The following is a 24,905-nucleotide window of genomic DNA, read 5'->3' on the forward strand; positions in this document are numbered from 1 at the left end:
AAGAAAGAAAGAAAGAAAGAAAGAAAGAAAGAAAGAAAGAAAGAAAATGATAGATGTTTGGATAGATAGATAAAGAGGGATCTGACTAGACCGCAAGTGGACGGACTTGCACTGGGGAACGTCTGGGGACACTGACTTCACCCAGTGAACCTCAATACCCAGGACAGAGTATATAGGTTCTGGTGGGGGGAGTATGGGAAGGTGCTGGTGGGGCAGGACTATAAAGATGATTCAGATTGTTTGAGATATTCTGTATGAAATACAACACATATTGGGAATATTGACCGGTTGGTATGGTACCACTATTGCCACCTCTACATTCACAAGGGGGGCTGTACCGAGTTAGCATAGACCTGGTAGCATTAAATGGCTGAAGGCCACCATCTATGTTCTTAACTAAATGAAAAAATAGAAAAAACAAGGGACTGCAGTCAAAAGCCATGTCTGCCCCTCAGGCCTTATTAATGGAGTGCCAGCTGTGTGCCGCGTTGTTTGTAGAGCACAGCCTTACTACATTGCTAATACTAACAATGCATTTGCTCCTAAGCATAAATAGATTCCAGGCACTAACCCAAGTGCTTTACAAATAGAAATTTGTGTCTCATCTTCCACCACTTGATGAGGAAAGTCCATTTTCTGCCATTCACGTATTAAAGAGAGGAAGCTGAGACCCAGAGCAGTTGTCCGCTCTGTGCCTTGGAGGCAGGTTCCAGATCAGGCCAGACAGCAGGCACTTCGCCATGATGCTGTTTATGACTACAGGAAGTTAGAAGGGAAAAGCAGTGAACTTTCATCACAACTTTGAAGGAAACAGTTTACAGTAGTGAAGCAATCATGGTTTTTTCTCATTAGACTTATTTCTTCTTTTGAGACAGGGTCTCACTAACCTCAAACTGACTCTGTAGACCAGGATGACCTTGAACTCACAGTGATCCACTTGCCTCTGTCTCCTATGTGCTGGGATTAAAGGCATATGTTACCATGCCCAACCACAATTACTCTTTTTTTTTTTTTTTGTCTTTTTGAGGCAGGATCTCCCTGTAGTCCCAGCTGGCCTGGAACTCACTACATAAACCAGGCTGGCTTCAAACTCACAGAGATCCATCCGCCTCTGCCTCCCAAGTGCTGGGACTACAGGCATGTACCACCACGCCAGGCCACAATTAATCTTACATATATTATTTATCTTTCTTTTCTTAAAAGATTTATTTATTTTGTAGGGCCAGGCATGGTGGCGCACGCCTTTAATCCCAGTGCTAGGGAGGCAGAGGCAGGTGGATCTCTGTGAGTTCAAGGCCAGCCTGGTCTACATAGTGAGAGACCCTGTCTCAAAAAGACCAAAAAAAAAAAAAAAGATTTATTTATTTTTATGTATGTGTGCCTGTCTGAGTTATATGTACTGTGTGTATATAGTACGCACAGAGTCCACAAGAGGGTGTTGGGTTCCCTGGAACTGGAAGTGTGATTGTGTGTTGTCTAATGTGGGTGCTGGGAACTGAACCTGGGTCCTCTGCCAGGCAGTAGGTGCTCTTAACCACGAAGCCATCTCTCCTTTGTCACTTTTTTTCTTTTAACTTGCAATTCATATGACATAAAAGTTACCTTTTGTACTTAACTGATTTTTAGAATACTGTGTTCACAAAACTGTTCAGCCCTTTCCTTCTAGAACATTTTCATCACTCCAAGAAGAGCTTACCCCAGTTAACAGCCCCTCCTTAGTGTCCTTTTCTTCCTGACCCCTGGCAACTACCTATCCTGGGTATTTTTCCATGAAGTAATCTGTGGTTTTAGTGACTGCTGATGTCAGGGTTTGCTCACGTGGCATTGGTCGTCAATCCTCACTTCCCTTTTTTTCCGCTGGCTAACATTCCATCATATGGACAGGCCACATTCTGTTTGTACAGTCTTCCACTGATGGACATTTCATTTTTCCACTCTTTGGCTATTATGAAAATGCTGCTATGAACATTTATGTTCACGTCCTTTTAAAGACAGAGGCTTTCCATTCTCTTGGGCATATGCTCTTGACTGAGCCCTCGTTCTTCTGCCCGAGATATGTGTGAGGGAGCGCCTGCCCAGCTGTCTAGCATCTGCCCTCTTCTGTTGCCTTGTGGCTACCCCACACATCACAGAGCACCACTGCCCAGGTGAGGCCAAGCAGGCAAGGTACACCAGGCACATAGACTTTCAAGACACCGGATGGTGCTTGAATTCTTTCTGGCTATGCTGCTGATGGGCTCTGTGACCTGGGGCAAATTATTTACCACTCTCTGGGCCAGTTTCATCTCTGTTGAAGGATGGTGGTATCACATGCTTCACAGGGTTTGGGGAGTATTAGTTTATTTGTATATGCAAAGAGCTTGAATAGCTCCTGAGGACTGGAGATGGAGCTCAGTGATAGAGCTCTTGCCCAGTAGGCAAGAGGTTCTAGCGCCAGCACCACAGAGAGAGAGAGAGAGAGAGAGAGAGAGAGATGTGTACACACAAATAAATGCAATTTAGAAAAATACTAAAATATATACTTAAAAATATACTTAAAAATGTTTTATGTAGCTGGGCATGGTGGCGCACGCCTGTAGTCCCAGCACTTGGGAGGCAGAGGCAGGTGGATCTCTGTGAGTTCAAGGCCACCCTGGTCTACATAGTGAGTTCCAGGACAGCTGGGGCTACAGGGAGACCCTGCTTCAAAAAGACAAAAAAAAAAAAAAAGTTTTATGTGTCTTGAGTGTATTGCCTGCAGATATGTAAGGACACTTGTGTCCTGCAATGCCCACAGAGGTCAGAAGAGGGCATCAGATGCCCTGGAACTGGAATTATGGATGGTTGTTAGCCACCAAGTGGGTCCTGGGAATCGAACCCAGGTCCTCTGCAAGAGCAGCCAGTGCTCTTAACCACTGAGACATCTCTTCAGCCCCCAAATAAACATTTTTAAGATTTAATTTTCTGTGAGAATTTTTTTCTATCATTTTACAAAAGTCTTCAGTATTTCATTTTCTCATGCTTTCTTAAAATAATTTTTGTGTAAGACTGAGGCCAGACCTGGAGCCTTGTTTTGATACTGGTTTTGGCAAGGACTCAGTTTGCTTTAGTAACATGGTTAGGGACGACTGTGGGGTGGCAGCTCTCCCGCTGTCCCAAGGCTGTCCTGCAGCTCTCTGAGGGCCACACACCCTGAGTGCTTCTCATGATGACATTCAGTCACCATTTCCCTGGTGAGGAATCTGGTTCTAACTGTGTCAGCTGCTTGACCACAGGAGCCATGGCCTTGTCCATTCTGTCCCCAGCACTGAGGTCAGTCCCTGGGACACCCTAGTACCCCATATATATTTGTGAAGGAGAGTAAACAAGTTTGCCTGGGGCTGCACACTTTACTAAAGTTAGAGCTGCCTTTGAGTCCGGCTGCAGCCTGGGCTCCATGTTGGCTCTTAAGACATGATGTTTTCAGAGTTGGAAGCATTCTGGTTCATGTTCTCAGCCCCTTAAACAAGCGTGTGAGGTCATTGGTGAGCTCATTCCACAGAGCTCTGAAGCAGACACAGGTGTGGTACTGAGCGCTTGTCCCTTGATTGGCTGGTTGTCACCTTCAGACACTTCTTGTAAGGCAAGAGTCCGCTGAGTAGCAGTCTTCTATGTCAGGTTTTAGTAAGGTCACGTTCACCGTGGGGAGCTGCCAGATCCCCAGAGCCTTCAGAAAGCATGAGTTTTGGACTTCTCAAAGCCTCTGGTAACCCAGGTAGAAAAAGCATTAGCAGAGACACCTGAGTTTATAGCTCAGTTCCAAGGAAGAGAGGCAGAGATGATAGGGGGTAAGACAGGTGGCCCGGGAGGCAGGGTGTGAGCCCTCCAGAAGGCATTCGGAGCTGAGGTGGGATGGGGGGTGGGGCTGACTGGGGTAGCTGTCCTAACCTGGGGCCCGGAGGAGTAAGGGGTTGGAAGACCACTTCCGTGCTTGCACTTTCCATTGCTGAGCCTAATGGATAGGGTGGGTGTCATCTTGTTCGTGGTTTTCCAGCACTGAGTGAGTCCCTGTTACCTGGGGCCCCTCTGTAAGTGTAGGTCTACTGTACTACTCTCCCTAAGGCAGTCTCTGCCTCCAGAGGTGGAGCCTGAGGTCAGGGTCAGTATGCTGGGTTTCCAAACCTCCCTCCAGAGGCTGTGTCCACACTAGGACTGTCTCACAGGCTCTGGACCTCTGTGGGTGAATGACATGGGTATACTTACATGTAGGCAACACACTCATACACATAAAATAAAAATAATAAAACATTTTTCAAAAAAGACATTAAGGCACCTTGACAGAGCTGGTATGGGGGTACATACCTATAATCCGAGCACTGTAGAGACTGAGGCAGGAGGATTGCTGCAAATTTGAGGCCAGCCTGAACTTTATAGTGAGTTCTAGCCTGGACTGCATAATAGGACTCTTGTCTCAAAAACAAAGCAAAACATAATTTAAAAGTGGTGATCTGGGGGCTAGAGAGATGGCTCAATGGTAAGAGCACTGACTGCTTTTGCAGAGAATCCAGATTCAATTCCCAGGACCCACATAGTGGCTAACAATTGTTCATAACTCCAGTTCCAGGGGATCTGAAGCCCTCTTCTGTCCTTCTTCAGGCATTGCATGACATGGGTGCACTTACATACATGCAGCAAATATACTCATAAAAATAAAAAATAATAAATAAAATATATATTTTTTAAAGTGGTAATCTGATTGTGCTAATTTGAGTCACATGTGAGCCTATCCCAGCAATTAGCCTGGATCAGCAAGACGGTCAGAGGTGACAGAACTAAGTGTGGACCCCTCGGCCGAGCAGAGGAGGGAGTGATGGGCTGGGGAAGAAGCTGGGGGTCAGCAGGGATGTTGTGGACACTGCCACAGTGTCTGTCACCCCTTAGACTGTGACAGCAACTCCCCCTCCCCTTGTTCCTTTTTCTGATTAAACGTGCTTTACTTCACAAGTAACTTAAGGCCAAATTTTAAAATTCAGGAACCATGCATGACCCGTGAGGTAGAAGAGTAAAAATGTAAAGTCCGCCCCTTTGCTGAAGCCCAGCGGGATCTGAGTGCTGTGGTGGTGAGCGGGGAGGGGGATGACGCATTGCCTGTTGCACAGCATCTACAGTCCTTAGTAGGTCGCTCCCAGAGGGAGATTACGGTTTTCTAAAGTAGGGGTTAGAGACTTAGTTCCGAGGTAGAGCACTTGCATAGCAAGCACAGAGCCCTGAGAACTCACAGGGGTGGGGGGCTCTGGAGGGGGGAATCACCTACGGTGGCTCCATTGTGAGTCTATTCAAAAGACTTCTAGAGTCTGGGCTGATTGAAGAAAAGAAAGGCTGGACGGAACCATGGATTCCCTGGAGCTATGATGGCAGCCAGTTGATCCTTTAGCTGCTATGACCGGACCTCAGGCCGTCCAGGTCTCCAGCAGGCAGTTGGGGCTGAGGGTGCTTCAAGGTTGTGTGGTGAAATGTGACTGCAGGCTGCAGGGTTGGAAATGCAGAGCTTGCAGTCAGGTGAAAGCCAAACTGTGTGGCTAGAAGCTTTTACTGAGCTCGCAGAAGACAAGATTCACAGCGTCCAGGCAGCCTTCCCACCCCCACTCCTCCTAAGCAATCCCTTTAAAATTTTTTAAATTTTTTTTATTTTTATGTGTATGAGTGTTATGCCTGCATGTATGTAAGTGTACCCATGTCGTGGAAGGCCCAAAGAAGAGGGCATCAGATCCCCTGGAACTGGAGTTACAGACAGTTATCAGATGCCATGTGGGTGCTGGAATTTGAACCTGGATCCTCTGCAAAAGCAGCCAGTGCTCTTAACTGCTAAGCCATCTCTCCAGCCTGCAGTCCCTTTCCTAAATGGTCTCTTTCCCTCTGTGTACAGAGCAGTGGGTCCACAGCCAGTTACCCTCTTCTCCCATTCTAGTGTGTTCACAAGCTGAGCTAGGCTGATAGTTGAGCAGTGTGACAAAGATGATAGAATTTATGGTTCCTTTCCACCTGACGAGAGCCTCTGCTGTGGTCCGATTCCTGTCTGGCTGTTTGCGGGCTGTTTCCAAATCTCTTGCTCTGGCCTACAGTCAGTGCCATGGATTCCCAGTGACACTCCAATAAATTTCCTTTGCCTGAATTAGGTAGGAGGTTCTTTTGCTTGCCAAGAGCAAACCTCACCAGAGCCAGCACTGGTGACTTCCATGAGGAGCAGAAGGATACAAGTGTAAGGGCGGGACGGATCCCCGATGGCTTTGGAGACTGTCTAGGTATAAAATGGAGGAAGGAACAGGGAGAGAAGTCAGTGCCAACTTTAAAGTATTAAAAAAAAAAAATTAGCTCCTGGCAGAGTGGCTTGTGAATGACAGAAATGAGTCCGTACTTTAGGGGAGGAAGGTTATAAAAGTGAGTGTAAATTTCAGAGACAGTAATTATTGTTTGGTTGGATGTGGTAGAGTTATTGTATCTGTTGGGGCTAGAGAGATGGCTCAGTGGTTAAGAACACTGGTTGTTCTTGCAGAAGACCTGGGTTTGAATCCCAGCACCAACATGGCAGCTAAAACTGTCCGTAACTCCAGTCCCCGGGGATCTGACAGCCTTTTCTGATTTCTGAGGGCGTCGCACAACATGGGTACACTTACCTGCATGCAGGCAATACACGCATACACATAAAATAAAAATAGTAAATAAAATTTAAAAAAAACCCTCAAAATCTGTTAGCAGTATCTACTGCAGTACTGTGGATGAGACAGCGGAATGTCTGAGGTTTGCTTTAAAATACTCTAGGCAGTGGGGCTGGAGAGATGGCTCAGAGGTTAAGCTGCTCTTGCAGAGGACCTGGGTTTGGATCCCAGCACCCACATGGCAGCTAACAACCATCTATAACTCCAGTTCCAGTTCTGACCTCAGGCACTATATGACATGGGTGCACTTACATACATGCTGGCAATATACACATACGCAAACAATAAAAAGAATAAATAAAATATTTTAAAATTCTCTAGGCAAGGCAGAGGTTGGCAAGAATAAATGACGACATACATTCCTGAGCGTCACACTCACACATGCACATCTGTACGTGCATGTACACACAGGCACAGACACACACAGAGGCACAAAGACACACAACACACATGCACACAGGCACACATACTCCAGGCCATTTCCTCTCTGTCCCTCACTTCCATAAGTGAATGGTCCCATTAACCAAAAACAAGGAGCTGTCTGCAGCGGACTTTCCCTCTGCCTCGTCTTCTAATTGGTTACAAATGTGGGGCTTTTCTCCTGAGTGTTCCTAAGTGTGGTCTGCTTGACACTGACCACCTATGACACACAGCAACTCTTACTGGTCATTTGCTCAAGCCTTATGTCCATCAGATCTAGACCAAGCTTCCTCATTAAAATCAGAGCTGTGGGGGCTGGAGAGATGGCCTGATGGTTAAGAACACTTGGTGTTGCATAGGACCCAGGTTTGATTTCCAGGACCCACATGGCAACTCACAACCATCTGTAACTCCAGTTTCAGGGACTCTGATGTCCTCTTCTGATCTTTACAGTCACCAGGCATGCATGTGGTATATATACATACATTCAGACAAAACAGTTAAACAGATAAAATAAAAATAAGTAAATCTTCTTTAAAAAAAAAAATTAGAACTCGGGGCTGGAGAGATGGCTCAGTGGTTAAGAACACTGGTTGTTCTTGCAGAAGACCTGGGTTCGAGTTCCAGCACCCACATGGCAGCTAACAACTCTCCGTTTCCAGGGGATCTGACAGTCTCTTCTGTCCTCATGAGCATTGCAGGACATGGATGCACTTACCTACATGCAGGCACTACACTCATACACATAAAATTAAAAAAAAAAAAAAATCAGGACTCAAGAGGGACGTGGTGGTACACGCCTTTAATCCCAGCATTTGGAAGGCAGAGGCAGGTGGATCTCTGAGTTCAAGGCCAAGCTTGGTCTACGTAGTGAGTTCCAGACCAGCTGGGGCTTCAGGGAGACCTTGTCTCAAAAAGACAAAAAAAAAAAACCAGAACTCTGGGCTGAATGAACAGTTAGTGGGCTTGCGCCACCTCTGTTGAGGACTTCTCTGAAAACTCACATCTGCCCAAGGAAAAATCCCCCTGCCCCTGCTGCATTGACCTGCCTGCCAGATGTGAGCTTTCTAGGTCATTACTGGCAAAGGACCTAGGCAGACTAGCCTTTTAATAAGTACCAGAGGATTTGAGGCACTGAATCCTGTTGATGGAACCCATTAAAGCATCCAGCTGCAGTGCTCAGAGTCAATGGGGGTCTGTGGGAAAGACACAGTTACACATTTTTGCTGTTTTCATTATAAATGGTTCAGCCAGTCTTTGGAGAACAGCCTGGAAATATATAATGGGTTTCTAAGTAGTTTATATTCTTATATTTGATACTTAGCCTTTGAGACACTCTTACACACGCACCACCCCCCCAAGCACAGTGTAGTATATACACACGCTCAAAACTTAAGTGCTAATGTCCAGTCTTCCCGATGAACTTTCTTTCCCCAGGCTCTCTGAGGTCAGTAAAAGGCAATTTCATGTTTAGTTTCTCATTTAAAATCCAACAATAACCTTGCTTTTAAAATTATCTCCCAAGGCATAGGCAGGTGATCTCTGAGTTCAAGCCCAGCCTGGTGTACATAGTGAGTTCCAGGCCAGCCAGAGCTACATAGTGAGAAGCTGTCTCAAAATAAACAAACAACAACAACAATAATAATAAAATACCTTCCAAGTCTAGGGCCATAGCACCCTGAATGTGCCTGGTCTCATCTACAATACTTCCCGAACCTGAACCTGACCAGTTCTTGCCAGCTGGGTCTGGCCTTCAGCATCTCTTGCTGGGATGCCCCAAGTGGCCATCTTTGCCTCGGACAGACTTATTTCAGTGCCGCAGCCAAAGGATCTTTTGAGAATTCAAGTCCCGTTCATCCCGCTGCTCATTTCTTCTCACATGCTGGAAAAGCCGTAATTCTTCTAAGAGTCAGAGAAGCTGACACAGTACTGAGGGGCGGGGGAGGGGGAGAAGCCGACACAGTGGGGCCGGGGGGCTTGTTTTGTGGAACCTCTTCTGTTCATTCCTGCTTTAGCTCAGCCTCTCCTGCAGCTTGTCCTGAGGCCTTTGCCCGAGGCCTTTGTGCTTGGTGTTTGCCTGTCAGAAATCCTTCCCCGGACAATCACATTGCTTAATTCAAACTCTCCTGAGCATTCGCTCATCAATGAAGTCTTCCTTCCCTGAACACAGTCTGAAGTTGAAACACAGGGGCTCCATCCCACATGCCAGAGCCCCTACTCTTATCCCACGCTGATTTCTGAAAAGAAAGACACTGAGAGTTTGCAATAGTTGGCAGACAGTTCCGTGCCTCCTGGTGACCTCATGGTCTCAAGTTGGTCTTAAAGATGCTTTGAATTGCAAGATATGGTGTCCCGTGTCAGTAATGATAGCCGCTGGGGAGGCTGAGGCAAGAGGATTGCTTGAGCTCAGATGTTCAAGACCAGTCTAGGCAACATAGTGGGGCCCCATCTCAAATATCAACAGAAGAAAAGACATTCCATTGTCTGAATATCAAATATGTTTAACCCCTTATTTGAATGTACGGTGTGAGTAGGAAGACTCGGATTCTTCATCATAGAGGTTTACCCCACAGATCTAACGGCCTTGCCAAGAGAGCACAGCATGGCCACTAGTGTGTGTAGGGATCTTGATGGGGTTTGTTTTCTCCACCAATTAAAGAATTAAAATGGCAGGAAGAATCTCAGATGTAGCAGGCAACAACCTTACTTAAAAAGCAAAGAAGTGGGACTGGAGAGATGGCTCAGGTTAAGAGCACTGGCTGCTTTTGCAGAAGACCAGGGTTCAAATTCCACACCCACATGGCAGCTAACAACGTCTAGCTTCATTCCCAGGGGATCCGACACCTTCTTGTGATCTCCATGGGCATTGCATGACATGGATGCACTTACGTACATGGAGACATAACACTTGTACACATAAAATAAAAATAAACATTAAGGACCGGAGAGATGGCCTAATGGTTAAGAGCATTGGCTGCTCTTGCAGAAGACCGGGGTTTGAATCCCAGCACCCACATGGCAGCTAACAACTGTCCATAACTCATGTTCCAGAGGATCCAATGACCTCTTCTGACCTTCCTGGGCATTGCACTACAGGAGTGTACTTACATACATGCAGGCAATACACACATACACATACAATAAATAAAATATTTTAAAATAAAATTTAAAAAGTAAAGCACTCTCTCTCTCTCCCTCCCTCTTTCCCTTCCTCCATCCCTTCCTCCAGCCCTCCCTCTCCACAAGTGAAGAAGGATTTGGAAGCCCAAATCCAAAGCCCCCAGAAGGGTCTGGGTCTTTTAAGCTTTCTTGCTTGTATAGGGTGGGTCTCTCTCCTCTAATTTTGGATTGGTCAATGTAAAAGGAGAGGGCTGATAGTTCACAGCTCTAAGTGAGGTTAGGTCCAGGTCTGGCCTTGGAATTAATTAGTCTAGACTGGTCATCCAGAAAGGGGCGCTGCTGGCTGGAAAAGGAGCCCACAGCCTCCGGTAGAGAAGCCAGAAGTTTGCCGTCTTTGTTACTTACCAGTGACTCTTTTCCTATCATCCTCCTGTCAGGGATATGGCTAGTTTCTAGTACCTGACAATGCCTTGCCCTGTGCTCTGCAGAAAAGTGAACACCAAGTTAGAAACTGAGAGGTTTACCTTGAATTAAAACTGGGTAATTGAAATTATTTTAAAATGTATTTTATGATAATATGCACTCAGAAAGTATATTCATGATATAGTTTATTAGCACATCCTAGAAAACAGTTTGACATCTCTGTGCACTCAGGACTTTTGCTCACTGCTGTGCCTAGTGGAGATCCACAGACTTTCAGAGGAGCTTGTTTTCAGCTCTGCGGTCTACAGGGTCTCTTTTGAATGTTGCAGTGAGCTTGCCCATCATAGTGGGAAGGTAGCCAGAGACTTAAGCAAATGTGTGTTTTTCATCTAGCAAAATGAAGACACTGAATTTTAATATAATTTTCTCTTGCTATGAAATAGTGTTTAAAAGATTTGTAATCCTGGCACTCAGAAGCCTGAGGCAGAAGGATCTTGAGTCAGAGGCTGATCTGGCTATGGAGTGGGTTCCAGATTAGCCTCGTGCTTAGAGCGAGATCCTGTCTCAACTTGATGAAGCACCTTCAAAAAAGGTTAAAAAGAAAAATTCTCCTAGCTCATGGGACTTTCAAAAACAGAATAGGCCAAATCTGGCCCCGACCCCATGGTCTGCAGAGCCTGGGAACACAGCAGCTGTCCAGTAGACCCTCCCGTGGCAATGGGAATGCTCTGGGTCCACACTCCACACGGTGTTGTCAGACTCGTGAGACTGTCTAGCACTCAGACTGTGGCCTGTGTGATTTTGGAACTGGATGTTTAATGTTATTTCATTTTAATGTGAATTTTAGTTTAAATTTGAATGAGCCGCTGTGGGCAGTGTCTACCATGTTGGGCCGCACTGATCTGCGTAAGTCTTTTGCTGCAGGAGGCATGGGCAAAACTAATTTACCAGAATTGTTATTAGGCAGCGAAAAGCCTGGGATTGTGGCATATCTACAGAGTAGGAAATGGTTTTAGTAACAGCAAATGTTTGTGCTTCCTTTATGCCTAACAAATGTTTTAAGCATTTTACTCGTTTTAGCACATTAGATTGTTCCCATGGAAATGAATAAGCCATAGCCTCATACATTGGCGAGGACACGTGAGTTTTAGATATGGGAGGCTGTGAAATTCAAGTCACAGAAATCCACTTCTTGTTACACTGCATTTAAAGCCTTAAAGACACACAATGAAACAGCATTGTCCAGGGGGAACTACAAGATAAAACCACCTAAAAAGGAAGGGAATTCAGCTAGTGCTGCCTTCCCAGGAGAAGAGGTAGAATCTCCTCTCTGGAAGGCAGGGGGTGTGACCAGCTGGGTTTATGCTAAGTGGAACAGTGTTTTGTACATTGAGTGGACACAGTGGTCACTGTAGCATCTCTGTGGATGGCTTTGATTTGGTTTCTGTTCCCTGAAGTGGAATTTTTTTTTGTGGTGGGGGGTGGGGGGGTTGTAGTGGTGGTGGTGGTGGTGAGCCAGAATCTCCCTATAGCCACAGCTGGCCTGGAACTCCCTATGTAGACCAGGCTGGCCTTAATCTCACAGAGATCTGCCTGCCTCTGCTTCCTGAGTGTTGGGATTAAAGGCATGCACCACCACACAGGACTTTGGAAAGGAATTTCTATTGGATACCCTGGTTATATGCTTTAGACAACAGTGTCAAAAATGGTAACAAAGGGCTAAATCCTTTTGCTCCAGATTTTTGTTTTAGTAAATCTAATGATGAGGCAAATGCTTCTAGAATCTGGTGTAGAGAACTTAGTTTAAAAATAAAAACATCCAGGCGAGTCGGCGCAAGCCTTTGGTCTCAGCACTTTGGAGGCCAAGGCTGAGGCAGGCGGTTCTCTGTGAGATCAAAGCTAGCCTGGTCTATGTAGCAAGTTCCAGGCCAGCTGGGGCTACAAGGAAAACTTATCTAAAAAAAAACCCCAAAATTAATTAATTAAAAAATTACAAAGAATAAGAACACATGAGGCTAGAGAGATGGCTCAGTGGTTAAGGGCACTGGCTGCTCTTGCAGAAGACCTGGGTTCAAATCCCAGCACCCATATAGTAGCTAACAACTGGTCCATTACTCCAGTTCCAGGGGATCTGATGCCCTCTTCTGTACTCTGTGGGCACTGCATGACACAGGTGCACTAGCATACATGCAGGCATAACACTCATACACATAAAATTTTTAAAAAGGCAAAAATAAATAAACAACACATAGATCTACTTACTAATTGTCAAAGGAAAAGTCCTATTGACACCTAGAATTATCAGGAAACCTTACATCATTCCACCAGTATTTCATCCCAGTGTGCATTCAGTTTCAAAGTTATGTAATAGCTTATGGTAAGTCGGGTTCAGAGTGACATCTTAGAACTGAGACCAGGTTCCACTGTAGCAGTTCTTGCTAGAATTAGCTAGTTCTGGCTACGGAACGTGCTGTTAAATCCGTGCTAAGCTTTTCTACACAATGTGCATCTTTGAACATTTCCTTGTCCTGTCTTCACTCTTCCTGAATTACTGACATGGGTTTATCTTTTCTCCCTTTAGAGAGTTTTGAGGTGACAGTCACCAAAGAAGGTGATCAAGGGTTCTTTGTCTCCCCTTTATGAATATTAACCCACTAACTTTGTTTATAAAATTGGGAATCAGTCCTTAAACAGAAGCAACTGTCATGCTCTTTTGCCCTGTTTATTCTTAGTTTGTTTCTATTTTTTTTTTAAAGTGTATCGATGGAAATTGTATGTAACCAAGACCCTCGGTTAGAAATATCTGGAAATCAGACATCCATTTAAACAACAGGGGCAGAACCACGTATTTTTGTTTAATTGAACTTCAGAGATTTGCTGTGTAACATTTTGTTTGAATTGTGGAAGAGCAGAGTCTTTATTTTTATGGGAAATAAGTTTCGTGAAGTTTCAGATGTACGTCAAACTATGCTTGTTCTTCCATGGCCAAGAATGGAGACAGGTTTTTAGTCCTAAATAAGCTTCTCTGCCAGTCTAGCTGTAGTGAAGTTCCCAGGCGGGTACGCCTCTTAGGTTTGGTAAAGTGCAGAACTTAAGCCCAGCATCCTGCCTGTCCCAGATGCTATACACAGCTGTTGGAATGGATGCCTGAAAAGTTGGTATTTCTACCTCTCCTTTAGCAGTCTGTTTTGATTCCCTAATTTTAGCCAGGCTCATTGCACAGGAAGACTTGATTCTTTATGTTTTGTTTTTCTTGACAGAATTTCTGTAATTACGGAGCTGGTCCTATATCTCACGCTTCCTTCCTTTCTCAACACTTAACTGTGCATTTTTACCCTCTCTCTGGTCCAAACCCAAAGAGCTGCCCAGCTCTCTGATGGCCTGGGCAGCCTGGTGTGTTCAGGCCTTGGCTGTTGCTAATGAGACTCCTTTTACCCCCACCATTCTAAGTGCTCCTGTGGAATGCCTGTCTGTGTCATCTCAATCTTAATTCTCTCTCTCTCTCTCTCTCTCTCTCTCTCTCTCTCTCTCTCTCTCCCCCCCCCCCCTCTCCCCCTCTCCCCCTCTCTCTTCACACCTGCATGAATGGATGCAAAGTAAACAAGTTGCTTGGATCTGCTTCTTTTTACTAAAGCCCCAGAACTCACCCATGTCAAAGCACAGTGCCCCCGCTTTGTCCACGGACCCTCCAAACCCCCTGGCTGCCAGATTGCTGTTGTGTATGTCCTTTGGGGGTGGAGGGAAATATACGGAAGGTTCACATGGCAGACACTCTAACCTGTTCTGCTTTGACTCCTCAGGTGAGATTTGTGGCTTTAAAATTCATGGGCAGAATGTCCCCTTTGACGCAGTGGTAGTGGATAAATCCACGGGTGAGGGAATTATCCGCTCCAAAGAGAAACTGGACTGCGAACTGCAGAAAGATTACACGTTCACCATCCAGGCCTACGACTGCGGGAAGGGACCCGACGGCACTGGCGTGAAAAAATCTCACAAGTAAGTGAGCTGGGCACAGAGCAAAAGGAACCTGGCATGTATTTGAGTTTGTGTGAGGGGAATAACAGTGACTGCTCTGTCCCCCTGATTCTCCATGTTTTACAACTGAGGCAGAAGAGCTCTTAAGGGTCCACAGATGGATTGTATGATCTTTGAGGGCTGGACTCGAGCCTGTGTGTTCACTTCTGTATACAACTTAGCCTGATATATAACATGTTTTGGAAATGGATGGATGGTATGTTTTAAAAATATTTTGGTTGATTCTTTGAGAATTTCATACAATGTATTTTTTTCTGATTTATTTTTATTTTATGTGTGTAAGTATTTTGTCTGCATGTATATAAGCGCATCCATTGTGTAGTGCCTTATGGAGGTGGCCAGAAGAGGATGTCAGAGCCCCTGAAACTGGTTGCTAGCTGCCAGGTGGGTGCGGGGAACCAACCCCAGGTCCTCTGGAAGAGTAGCCAGTGCTCTTAACCACTGAACCAGCTCTCCAACCCTGATGATACATTTTTTTTCCTTTGAGTCAGGGTCTCGTTATGTTACCCTGGCTGACCTGGAACTCACTATATGGACCAGGCATGGATGATTTTATCCCATCAAGTACTCTTGATAAAAGAAACTGTCACCCTTATCACCAAAGATGATAAACTATTCCCACTGGGAACAGTGGCACATGCCTGTTACTGAGACTCTTAGAAGACGGTAGGAAGAGGATTACAAGTTCAAGACAGCCTAGGGGGGTGGGGGGACACACAGACACGATGATGACACAACTGAGACTTTAAGGCCCTACATTGAACTTTTTCCTGAGGAAGACTATTTTGTCATATTTATCTCTCCCTGTAGCATAGGCTAACCCGCAGTGCAGTGGAGGAAGCAAATAGACAGGTCTTTGGGATCCTGCCTCTAGTCTATATACCACTTACAGCTGTGAACTTCCCTCTGACAGAGAGGGCTCTGGACTAGACGCAGATTTAGAATTCTATACTTTCTCTGCCACTTACTAACCCTTTAATATCAGGCAGATTTACCATTACTGAATCTCGGTTCCTCTGAGTATTTGATAAGGAAAGATGGGTGTCTGGGCGATGTGCTGTCTCATGCCTGTTGTGATGGGGACACCAAATGGATGGCCATGGGTTGGAAGACTCGGCGAGCAGGGAGGTGTGGTGTACCACTGAATAATTCCTCATCGTTTTATACAGTGTGACATCACTTTTTCATCTGAAAAGGCTTTTTGGTTGGTTGGTTGTTTGGTTGGTCGGTGATAGGGTGGAACCTGAACCTTGTACATGCTAGACAAACACTTTATACCGAACTATACTCCCATCCCCCCAAAGATTTTTATTTTGGCCAAAGATCTTTTTTAATTAAGAAACATGGCTGTGGGACTGGAGAGCTGGCTCTCCAGAGGACCCAGATTCAATTCCCAGCACCCATATAGCAGTTAACATCTGTCCTTAACTCCAGGTCCAGGGGATCCAATACCCTCTTCTAGCCTCTGCAGGTACCAGGCACAAAAGAGGTGCACTTACATACATATAGACAAAACACTCATAAAGCCAGGCATGGTGGCACATGCCTTTAATCCCAGCACTAGCCTGGTCTACATAGTGAATTCCAGGCCAGCTGGGGCTACAGGGAGACTTTGTCTAAAGACAAAAACCATGTTGGGGTCTGATGGTTTATGCCTTTAATCCCAGGCTCAGGAAATTCTATTTTTTAAAAAAAAATAGGGCTAGAGAGAGTTGGCTCAGCGATTAAGAGCACTGTCTACTTTTGCAAAGGTCTAGGTTCGATTCCCAGCACCCACATGGCAGCTAACAGCTGTTCCCAGTTCCAGGGGAATCCAGTGCTCTCTTGTGACCTCCGAGGGCATTGCACGACATGGGTGCATTTGCATACCTGCAGGCAATACACTCATACACATAAAATAAAAATATCTTTTATAAAGAAAGAAAGAGGGGCTGGAGAGATGGCTCTGCAGTTAAGAACACTGACTTGTTCTTACAGAAGACCCGGGTTCGATTCCCAGCACCCACATGGCAGCTAACAACTATCTATAACTCCAGTTCCAGGGGATCTGCCTCTTCTATCTTCCTCAGGCATTGCAGGACATGGGAACACTTACCTACATGCAGGCATACACTCATACACATAAAATAAAAACAATAAAATATTTAAAAAAAAAAAACAAAAAGGAAAGAAAGAAATGTACCCTGAACAGTAGCCCTAGAAACCCATGAGTGTCGTTGTTTGGAGGCTGGTCTGATGGCACCCAGCTGTGGACTGGAAGTAGCAGGTAGGGCTTTCTCTGTTACACTCCATCATTGTATAGCTTCCCACTTTATTTACTGAGTCAGGGTCTCACTGAACCTAGAGCTCTAGCTAGCCAGCTTGCCCCGGATTTCCTGTTTTATCCTATTGAGCACTAGAATTGCAGGTGGACCACCTGTGTCCTTGACTCAGAACTCCAGTCTTCACACTGGCATGGCAAATGCTTTATCTACTGAGCCATCTGTCTAGTCCCCACAATTTAACTTCAATCAAACTTTCTTGTGTTATCTATTTTTCTTTTTTTAGTTTTACTTTATGTGTACGAGTGTATTGCCTACATGTATGTAAGTGCACCCATGTCATGCATTGCCCGTGGAGGACAGAAGAGGGTCTTGAATCCCCTGGAACTGGAATTAGGATAGTTGTCAGCTGCTGTGTGGGTACTGGGAACCAAACCCAGTCAAGAGTAGCCGGTGCTCTTAACTGCTGAGCCGTCTCTCCAGCCCCAGATGTATTTTTTTAATGAACAGTTAACATAAGTTTTAACTTTATCTAGAGAGGAAGCACTTATTTGGTATAATTCATCTCCCATCTTTAAGTTCTGCACACCATTTTCAAAGAAGATCCCAAGCCTCTTATATTTATATTACTGATTTTCTAAATCAGCTATCTGAGGGTACAGAAAAATCAACCAAAGTCCCTATTTTAACTTTTCACTGTTCCTGTGCCAAATTAAAAAAGAATGAAATGTGGTTTTCATCATATGAATTTCGTGAAACAAGGTATCAGAAAAAGAACATCCAGCAGTAGGCAGAGTTGTCTCTTTGGAGTAAAAGACCAGACCTCCACCACAGCCTTTTCTCCCGTCTCGTGCAGAGCGACCGTCCACATCCAGGTGAACGACGTGAACGAGTATGCGCCCGTGTTCAAGGAGAAGTCTTACAAGGCGGCGGTGGTGGAGGGCAAACAGCACAGCAGCATCCTCAGGGTGGAGGCTGTGGACGCAGACTGCTCCCCCCAGTTCAGCCAGATCTGCAGCTATGAAATCCTCACCCCAGATGTGCCATTCACGGTGGACAAAGACGGTAAGAACCCAGGACCTTCTCCGCTGGTGAGGGAGGACCGCCTCCTGCAGCCTGACTCTTTTAACCTGGTTGGCTGGAGCCTGGGGTTGGCAATCTTGTCAGAGATCAGTGGCACCTGCAGGCTGGCTGCCTCTGTGCCTGTGGGTCACACCTGAGTTTTCACGCTGGTCTGGGATCTCTTGAGCTCCACTCCTCTTTCTCCTTTCCTACCCATGTCAAATAAATGCCTTCCCTCAATGCATGTTTATTTTATTTTATTTTTTTGTCTTTTGAGACAGGGTCTCCCTGTAGCCCCTGCTGGCCTGGAGCTCACTATGTAGACCAGGCTAGCCTCTAACTCACAGAGATCCGCCTGCCTCTGGCTCCCAAGTGGTGGGACTAAAGGCATGCGCCACCATGCTCAGCGCTTGTGTTTACTTTTGTCTTCTCACATTTCATCCACATGCAGCCTTTAGTCTTGTTTTTCTTCATTTGATTAGAACCTTTTGCCTCTGTGTGTGTGTATGTATGTGTGTGGTGCTGGGAATCCAGGGCTCTATATATGCTAGGCAAATGCTCCCCACACCCCTAGGCTTTCTGCCTCATCTTGAAAGTGAGGGTTTATTATTTTTTATTTTTTAATTCATTTCTTCTTTTTTTTTTTTTTTTGGTCTTTTTAGCTGTCTGTCCTGGAAATCACTATGATCGCTATGTAGACCAGGCTGGCCATGAACTCCCTGAGACCACCTGCCTCTGCCTCCTGAGTGCTAGGATTAAAAGTGTGTGCCACCACACCCGACTGAATTCATTTCTTTTTGAGACAGTCTTCCTATGTAGCCCTAGGCTGCCTCTGCCTCCTGATTGTTGAAATTATAGGTGTATTTCACAACACCTAGCTAAGATGAGGGTTTACATCAGTCCTTAGTAATTAAACAGAAGTAACTCTCTGGAGCTCAACTTTTTAAATAAGCTAATAGCCTCTCTTTTTCTTTTTGTTCTTTTTCTGTTTTCTTTTTTGAGATAAGGCTCACTGTGTAGCCTTAGCTGGCCTAGAACTCATTATGTAGACCAGGCTGGCCTCAAACCCATAGAGATGCACTTGCCTCTGCCTCCAGAGTGCTGGGATTAAGGACTTGTGCCCTCATACCCAGCCAGGCAATAGCCTCTTTATAAAAATATGGTATCTAGGGGCTGGAGAGATGGCTCAGCAGTTAAGAGCACTAACTGCTCTTGCAGAGGACCCGGGTTCGATTCCCAGCACCCACATGGCGGCTACAAACTGTCCTTAACTCCAGTTCCAGGGGAATCTGAAGCCCTCTTCTGACCTCCATGGCATTGCACAACACGGTGTACTCACAAACATGCAAGCAATGCACTCATACACATAAAAATAATAAAAAAAAATTTAAAAAAATATGGTATCTATTATAAATCAGCCAGGTGTGGTGGCACACGCCTTTAATCCCACCACTTGGGAGACAGAGGCAGGCGATCTCTGTGAGTTTGAGGCCAGCCTAGTCTACATAGTAAGTTCTAGGCCAGCTGGGGCTATAGGAAGACCCTATCTCAAAAAGACCCTCTCAAAAAATTAATGCAGAGTTTAATAAAATTATAGATCTGAGAGATTTTATTGACATCTGTTTATGCACTAAAAAATCATGCCTCTTTTCAGGGGCTGGAGTGATAGCTCAGTGGTTAAGAGCACTTTCTGCTCTTGCGGAGGACCCAGGTCCCAGCACCCATGTGGAAGTTCACAACCATTCATAACTCCAGTTCTAGGGAATCTGGCACTGTCTTCTGGCCTCCCTGGTCACCAGGCACTGCACACAGTGCACATACATGTTGGCAAAACTCTTATACACATAAAATAAAAATAAATAAATCTTTAAAAAGCATGCCCTTTTCTAAGCAAGGGGAAGCCGGACATTCCCCCCCCCCCCCATCTTTTATCCTTACTTTTGGTGCTGGGAATTGAACCTTTGGTCACACCTCACACATCCTAAGCATGTGCTCCATTGAGCCACACCCCCAGCCCAATGTCAACTTTTTTTTTCCCTTTTTGGGGGGTAGGAGGGAAATCTCCTGACTGTCCTTGAGCTCACTCTGTAGCCCAGGATGGTCTTGAACTTCTGATCCTTTGGCCTTTACCTTTGGAGGGCTGGGACCACAGGTCTAATCTTACTTGGCTTATGTGGTTCCAGAGATCAAACCTAGGACTTCATATATGCTAGGCAAGCAGTCTACATCTGAGCTACATCCCCAGCCCTCAGCTTTAACGAAGTAAATCTTTAGCAGAAGTATTTAATGAAGCTTAGTCTTAACATTTAATATTCAAGGTGTTTGAACTATTTTGGTTTTTTTTGAGTCAGGGTCTCCCTGTAGTCCCAGCTGTCCTGGAACTCACTGTGTAGACCAGGCTGGCCTTGAACTCACAGAGATCTGCCTGCCTCTGCCTCCCAAGTGCTAGGATTAAAGGTGTGTACCACCACCCCTGGCTATTTTGTATTTTTTATTCTTACATACAAAATATTAAATATCAAAATTAATATAAAACTAAGGTCAGCAAGATGGCTCAGTAGTTAAAAGCCGTGGCTGTACAAACCTGATGATCTGAGTTTAATCTCTAGAAGTAACCCATGATAGGAGAGAACTAACTCCTGAAAGGTACCTTCTGACTTCCACATGTGCAGTGTGAGGCAGATGTACCCCCCAATAATAATGATAATAATAATAATTAAAAAAAAAATACAACAGTGGGGTTGGAGAGATGGCTCAGCGGTCAAGAATACTGACTGCTCTTGTAGAGGACCTGGGTTTGATTCCCAGCACCCACATGGCAGCTAACAACTGTCTGTAACTCCAGTTCCAGGGGATCTGACAGCCTCTTCAGACCTCTGTGGGCATTGCATGACATGTGTGCACTGATCTACATGCAGGCAATACATGCATACACATAAAATGATAAAATTTAAAATATATATATATAACAGTGAGTTGGCTCAGTGGGTAAAGCCAAGGCATATGAGCTGAGTTTAACCCAGGACCCATTTGATGGAGGGAGAAAACCAATTCCCACAGGTTGTCCTCTAACCTCTACACCCATACACACACATCACGCAAAATAAGTAAATAAAAATGTAAAATGGGGGGAGGGGCTGGAGAGGTGGCTCAGTGGTTAAGAACACTGGCTGTTCTTGCAGAAGACCAGGGTTCAAATCCCAGCATCCACGTGGCAGCTAACAACTATCCATATTGCACGACACAGGTGCACTTACCTACATGCAGGCAATACACACATACACATAAAATAAAAATAATAAAATAAAACATTAATATAAAAGAACACAAGCACACATTAAAAAAAGGGGGAGGTGCTGGGCGTGGTGGCGCCTGCCTTTAATCCCAGCACTCGAGAGACAGAGGCAGGCGGATCTCTGTGAGTTGGAGGCCATTCTGGTCTACATAGCATGTTACAGGCCCGCTGGGGCTACAAGGAGACCCTGTATAGAAAAAATAAAAATAAAAAAAACATGGGGGGAGAGGGGCTGGAGAGATGTCTCAGTGGTTACAAGTGCTAGCTGCTCTTGCAGAGGACCCAGTTTCGATTCCCATCACCCACATGGCAGCTAATAGCTGTCCATAACTCCAGTTCTAGGGGAATCTGACACCTTCTGACCTCCACGGGCAGTGCATGACATGGTTGCACTTACATGCTAGCAATACACTCATACACATAAAAAAATAAAAAAATAGTAAAGCGTTGGGTTTTTTTTGTTGTTGTTGTTTTAAATGTAAAAAAAAAATTAAGCCCAATGTAGAAACTGCAGAAGTCCATGGAGCACTCATCGTGTGGATCTCACATGTCCTTGAACTCTTAGGCATGGATTTGGTGTGTGCTCGGACAGGACGGGGAGTGTTGCCATCTCATGTTTGAGTTAATTTCCAGATCAATAACACACATGGGTTTGGAGTTGCAGTCGAGCACAACAGACATGAAGACGGTTCTCACTGTTCCCTCTTTCCAGGTTATATAAAGAACACAGAGAAGTTAAACTACGGGAAAGAGCATCAGTATAAGCTCACGGTCACCGCCTATGATTGTGGGAAGAAAAGAGCCACAGAAGATGTTCTGGTGAAGATCAGCATTAAGCCCACCTGCACCCCGGGGTGGCAAGGTGAGCTGCAGTCTCTCTAGTTCTCATGTCTCTTCTGAAAGCTTTAATAGCATAAAAACCTAAACAGTTAAGTTTTCCTTTTTCTTCCCACACCCACCCGTGCACCACCACAGGCTGGAGCAATCGGATTGAGTATGAGCCCGGCACGGGTGCTTTGGCCGTTTTCCCAAACATCCACTTGGAGACATGTGATGAGCCGGTGGCCTCAGTGCAGGCCACAGTGGAGCTGGAGACTAGCCACATAGGGAAAGGCTGTGACCGAGACACCTACTCCGAGAAGTCCCTTCATCGGCTCTGTGGTAAGGAAGTCTGGTTGTTCCAGAACCCTCAGTCTTCAATGAAGGCAGCAGACCCTTATACCTCTACCCCTGTGTTTCTTCATGTGCATAATGCTAAAGGGGACACTGATACTCTGAAATGGCTTTTGCTGCCTTACTGATTGGTTTTCATCTAATGAGGGTGTCAGGGAGTACATTAACCCTGAAAGGTCTATTCAAAATGTGTGTGTCTGTGTGTGTCTGTGTGTCTGTGTCCTAAGAATCAATGAATGATTCAGGCCAAGCATAATGGTGTACACCTTTAATCACAGTACTTGGGAGGCAGAGGTGGGCAGATCTCTGTGAAATTGGGGCCAGCCTGATCTACATAGTGAGTTCCAGGCCGACAGGGGCTACCGGAAGACCCTGTCTCAAAAAAAGCGGGGGTGGGGGCTGGAGAAATGGCTCAGTGGTTAAGAGCCCTAGTTGATCTTGCAGAGAACATGGGTTTGGTTCCCTGTACCCACATGGCAGCTAACAACTGTCTGTAACTCCAGTTCTAAGGGATCCAACCCCCTCTTCTGACTTCCACAGGCATTGTGCAACATAGGTGCACTTACATACAGGCAGCCAGTACACTCACACATAAAATAAAAATGATAAAATTTTTAAAAAATATTTTATTATTTTTATTTTATGTGTATGAGTGTATTGCCTGCATGTATGTGAGTGCACCCGTGTCGTGCAGTGCCACGGAGGTCAGAAGAGGGCTTCAGATTCCCCTGGAACTGGTGTCAAGGACGGTTCGTAGCCGCCATGTGAGCGCTGGGAGTTGAACCCGGGTCCTCTGCAGGAGCAACCAGTGCTCCCAACCGCTGAGCCATCTCTCCAGCCCCTAAAAATGATAAAATATTTTTAAAGGCCAGGTGTGGTGGTGCATACCTTTAATCCCAGCACTTGGGAGGCAGAGGCAGGAGAATCTTTGTGAGTTTGAGGCCAGCCTCATCTACATAGTGAGTTCCAAGCCAGCTGGGGCTACAGGGAGATCCTGTCTCAAAAAGAGAGCAAAAAAAATAAATTTTTAAATAGAATTAATCAGTCCAAGAAAGCAGCATGCATTGAGTGTCGTCAAATAAGGAGAATAAGGAGGTGGGTGCTGTGGTGTGCCTTTCTAGTCCAGCTACTCAGGATGCTGAGGTAGAGGACCGTTTGAGTGAGCCCAGAAGCTGGTCTAGCCTGGGCAACATAGGACAGACACACTGTCCCAAAAGCAACCATGAACAACAGGAAGGAAGTGGAGCAAGTTTGAAGTAATTACGAGATCAGAATGAAAATAAAAACATAGGGGCTGAAGAGATGGCTCAGGTTAAGAACACTGGCTGCTCTTGCAGAAGACCCAGGTTCGAATCCCAGCACCCACATGGCAGCTAACAGCTGTCCGTAGCTCCAGTTCTCCTTTCTCTCCGCCGCAGGCATTGCGTGACATGGGTACACTTACACACATGTAGGCAGTACACTCATACACACACACAGACAAAATAAAAATGAAAAATTAAAAATAAAAAGATATAAAAACATAGTTAATGCAGCTGCTTTTGTTAAGCTTGAAATAGAAACTCAAACTCCAGGACACTGCCTTCTGACCTAGAGGCTCTGCTGACCTCACATGCCACAGACCTTCTATAGTGGCACAAAGGGTCACTGGGGACCCAGCAGCGGAGGCTGGAGTGCCACCTTCACCACCAGTGGTGGGTCTTTTGGGGTTATCTCAGTGAGGAAGTGAGGTCAGGATGCCTCCTCTGGGAGATGCTGTGAGAAGAATGCTTTGCTTGTCCTATGGTAAAAAGCTAGTAACTTAAGTGTCCACTTCACAATGTGAAGGGGTTTTTTTTGTGTGTGTTTCAAGAGCTACTTTGAAGCAGCCGTTCAGGAAGCATTTTCCTGACTTGCTCTATTTTTCCACTCTCCCAGTAACAACCCTTAGATTTAGGCAACTGCTTTTCTTACATAAATAAAAACTGTTGGATGGTAACAGTGCAGACAGAAAATTCTGGAGTATTCATGCCATCCTAGGTACTTTGTGAAACTGAGTCCAAATGTGTATAATCATAGATTCATGTGAATGTAAGTTAAGAGGTGGGGCGTTCTTTTAAACTGTATCTATAAGTATAGTATAAAACTTATTTTCTGGGTCAGGGACATGGCTCAGTGGTAGAGCACTTACCTAGCATGTACAAGGTCCTGTGTTCACACCCCAGTAATGCAAGCAAAACAAAGAAACCAACCAGAAAAAGGGGCTGGAAAGATGGCTCAGCAGTTAAGAGCACTGGCTTCTCTTGCAGAGGACCTGGGTTCGGTTCCAGCACCCACATGGCAGCTAATAAACATCTGTAACTCCAGTTCCAGAGGATCTGACATCCTCTTCTGACCTCTGGGCATTGATTTCACTGCACTTGATGCACTTAAATGCAGGAAAACACTAATACACATTATAAT

The 24,905-nt window shown here is 45.4% G+C and overlaps 1 protein-coding gene across 7 annotated transcripts in view; it reads left to right on the forward strand.

Annotated features, from left to right (window-relative positions):
• LOC103733222 (beta-catenin-interacting protein 1) overlaps positions 1-24,905 on the forward strand; it is a 150,413-nt gene that overhangs the window by 106,086 nt on the left and 19,422 nt on the right. For 4 of the 7 annotated variants that reach the window (XM_029562938.1, XM_029562945.1, XM_029562955.1 and 1 more), the window contains 5 exons: positions 13,219-13,248; positions 14,438-14,633; positions 17,790-17,998; positions 22,003-22,152; positions 22,266-22,451. In XM_029562938.1, the coding sequence (XP_029418798.1) occupies positions 13,219-13,248; positions 14,438-14,633; positions 17,790-17,998; positions 22,003-22,152; positions 22,266-22,451 (771 nt within the window). The remainder of the gene's footprint in view (positions 1-13,218; positions 13,249-14,437; positions 14,634-17,789; positions 17,999-22,002; positions 22,153-22,265; positions 22,452-24,905) is intronic. The other 3 variants (XM_029562941.1, XM_029562949.1, XM_029562959.1) reach the window with 1 other exon arrangement.

This window comes from Nannospalax galili, unplaced genomic scaffold (assembly GCF_000622305.1).
Source record: "Nannospalax galili isolate Female #2095 unplaced genomic scaffold, S.galili_v1.0 scaffold870, whole genome shotgun sequence".
NCBI classification, from domain to species: domain Eukaryota; kingdom Metazoa; phylum Chordata; class Mammalia; order Rodentia; family Spalacidae; genus Nannospalax; species Nannospalax galili.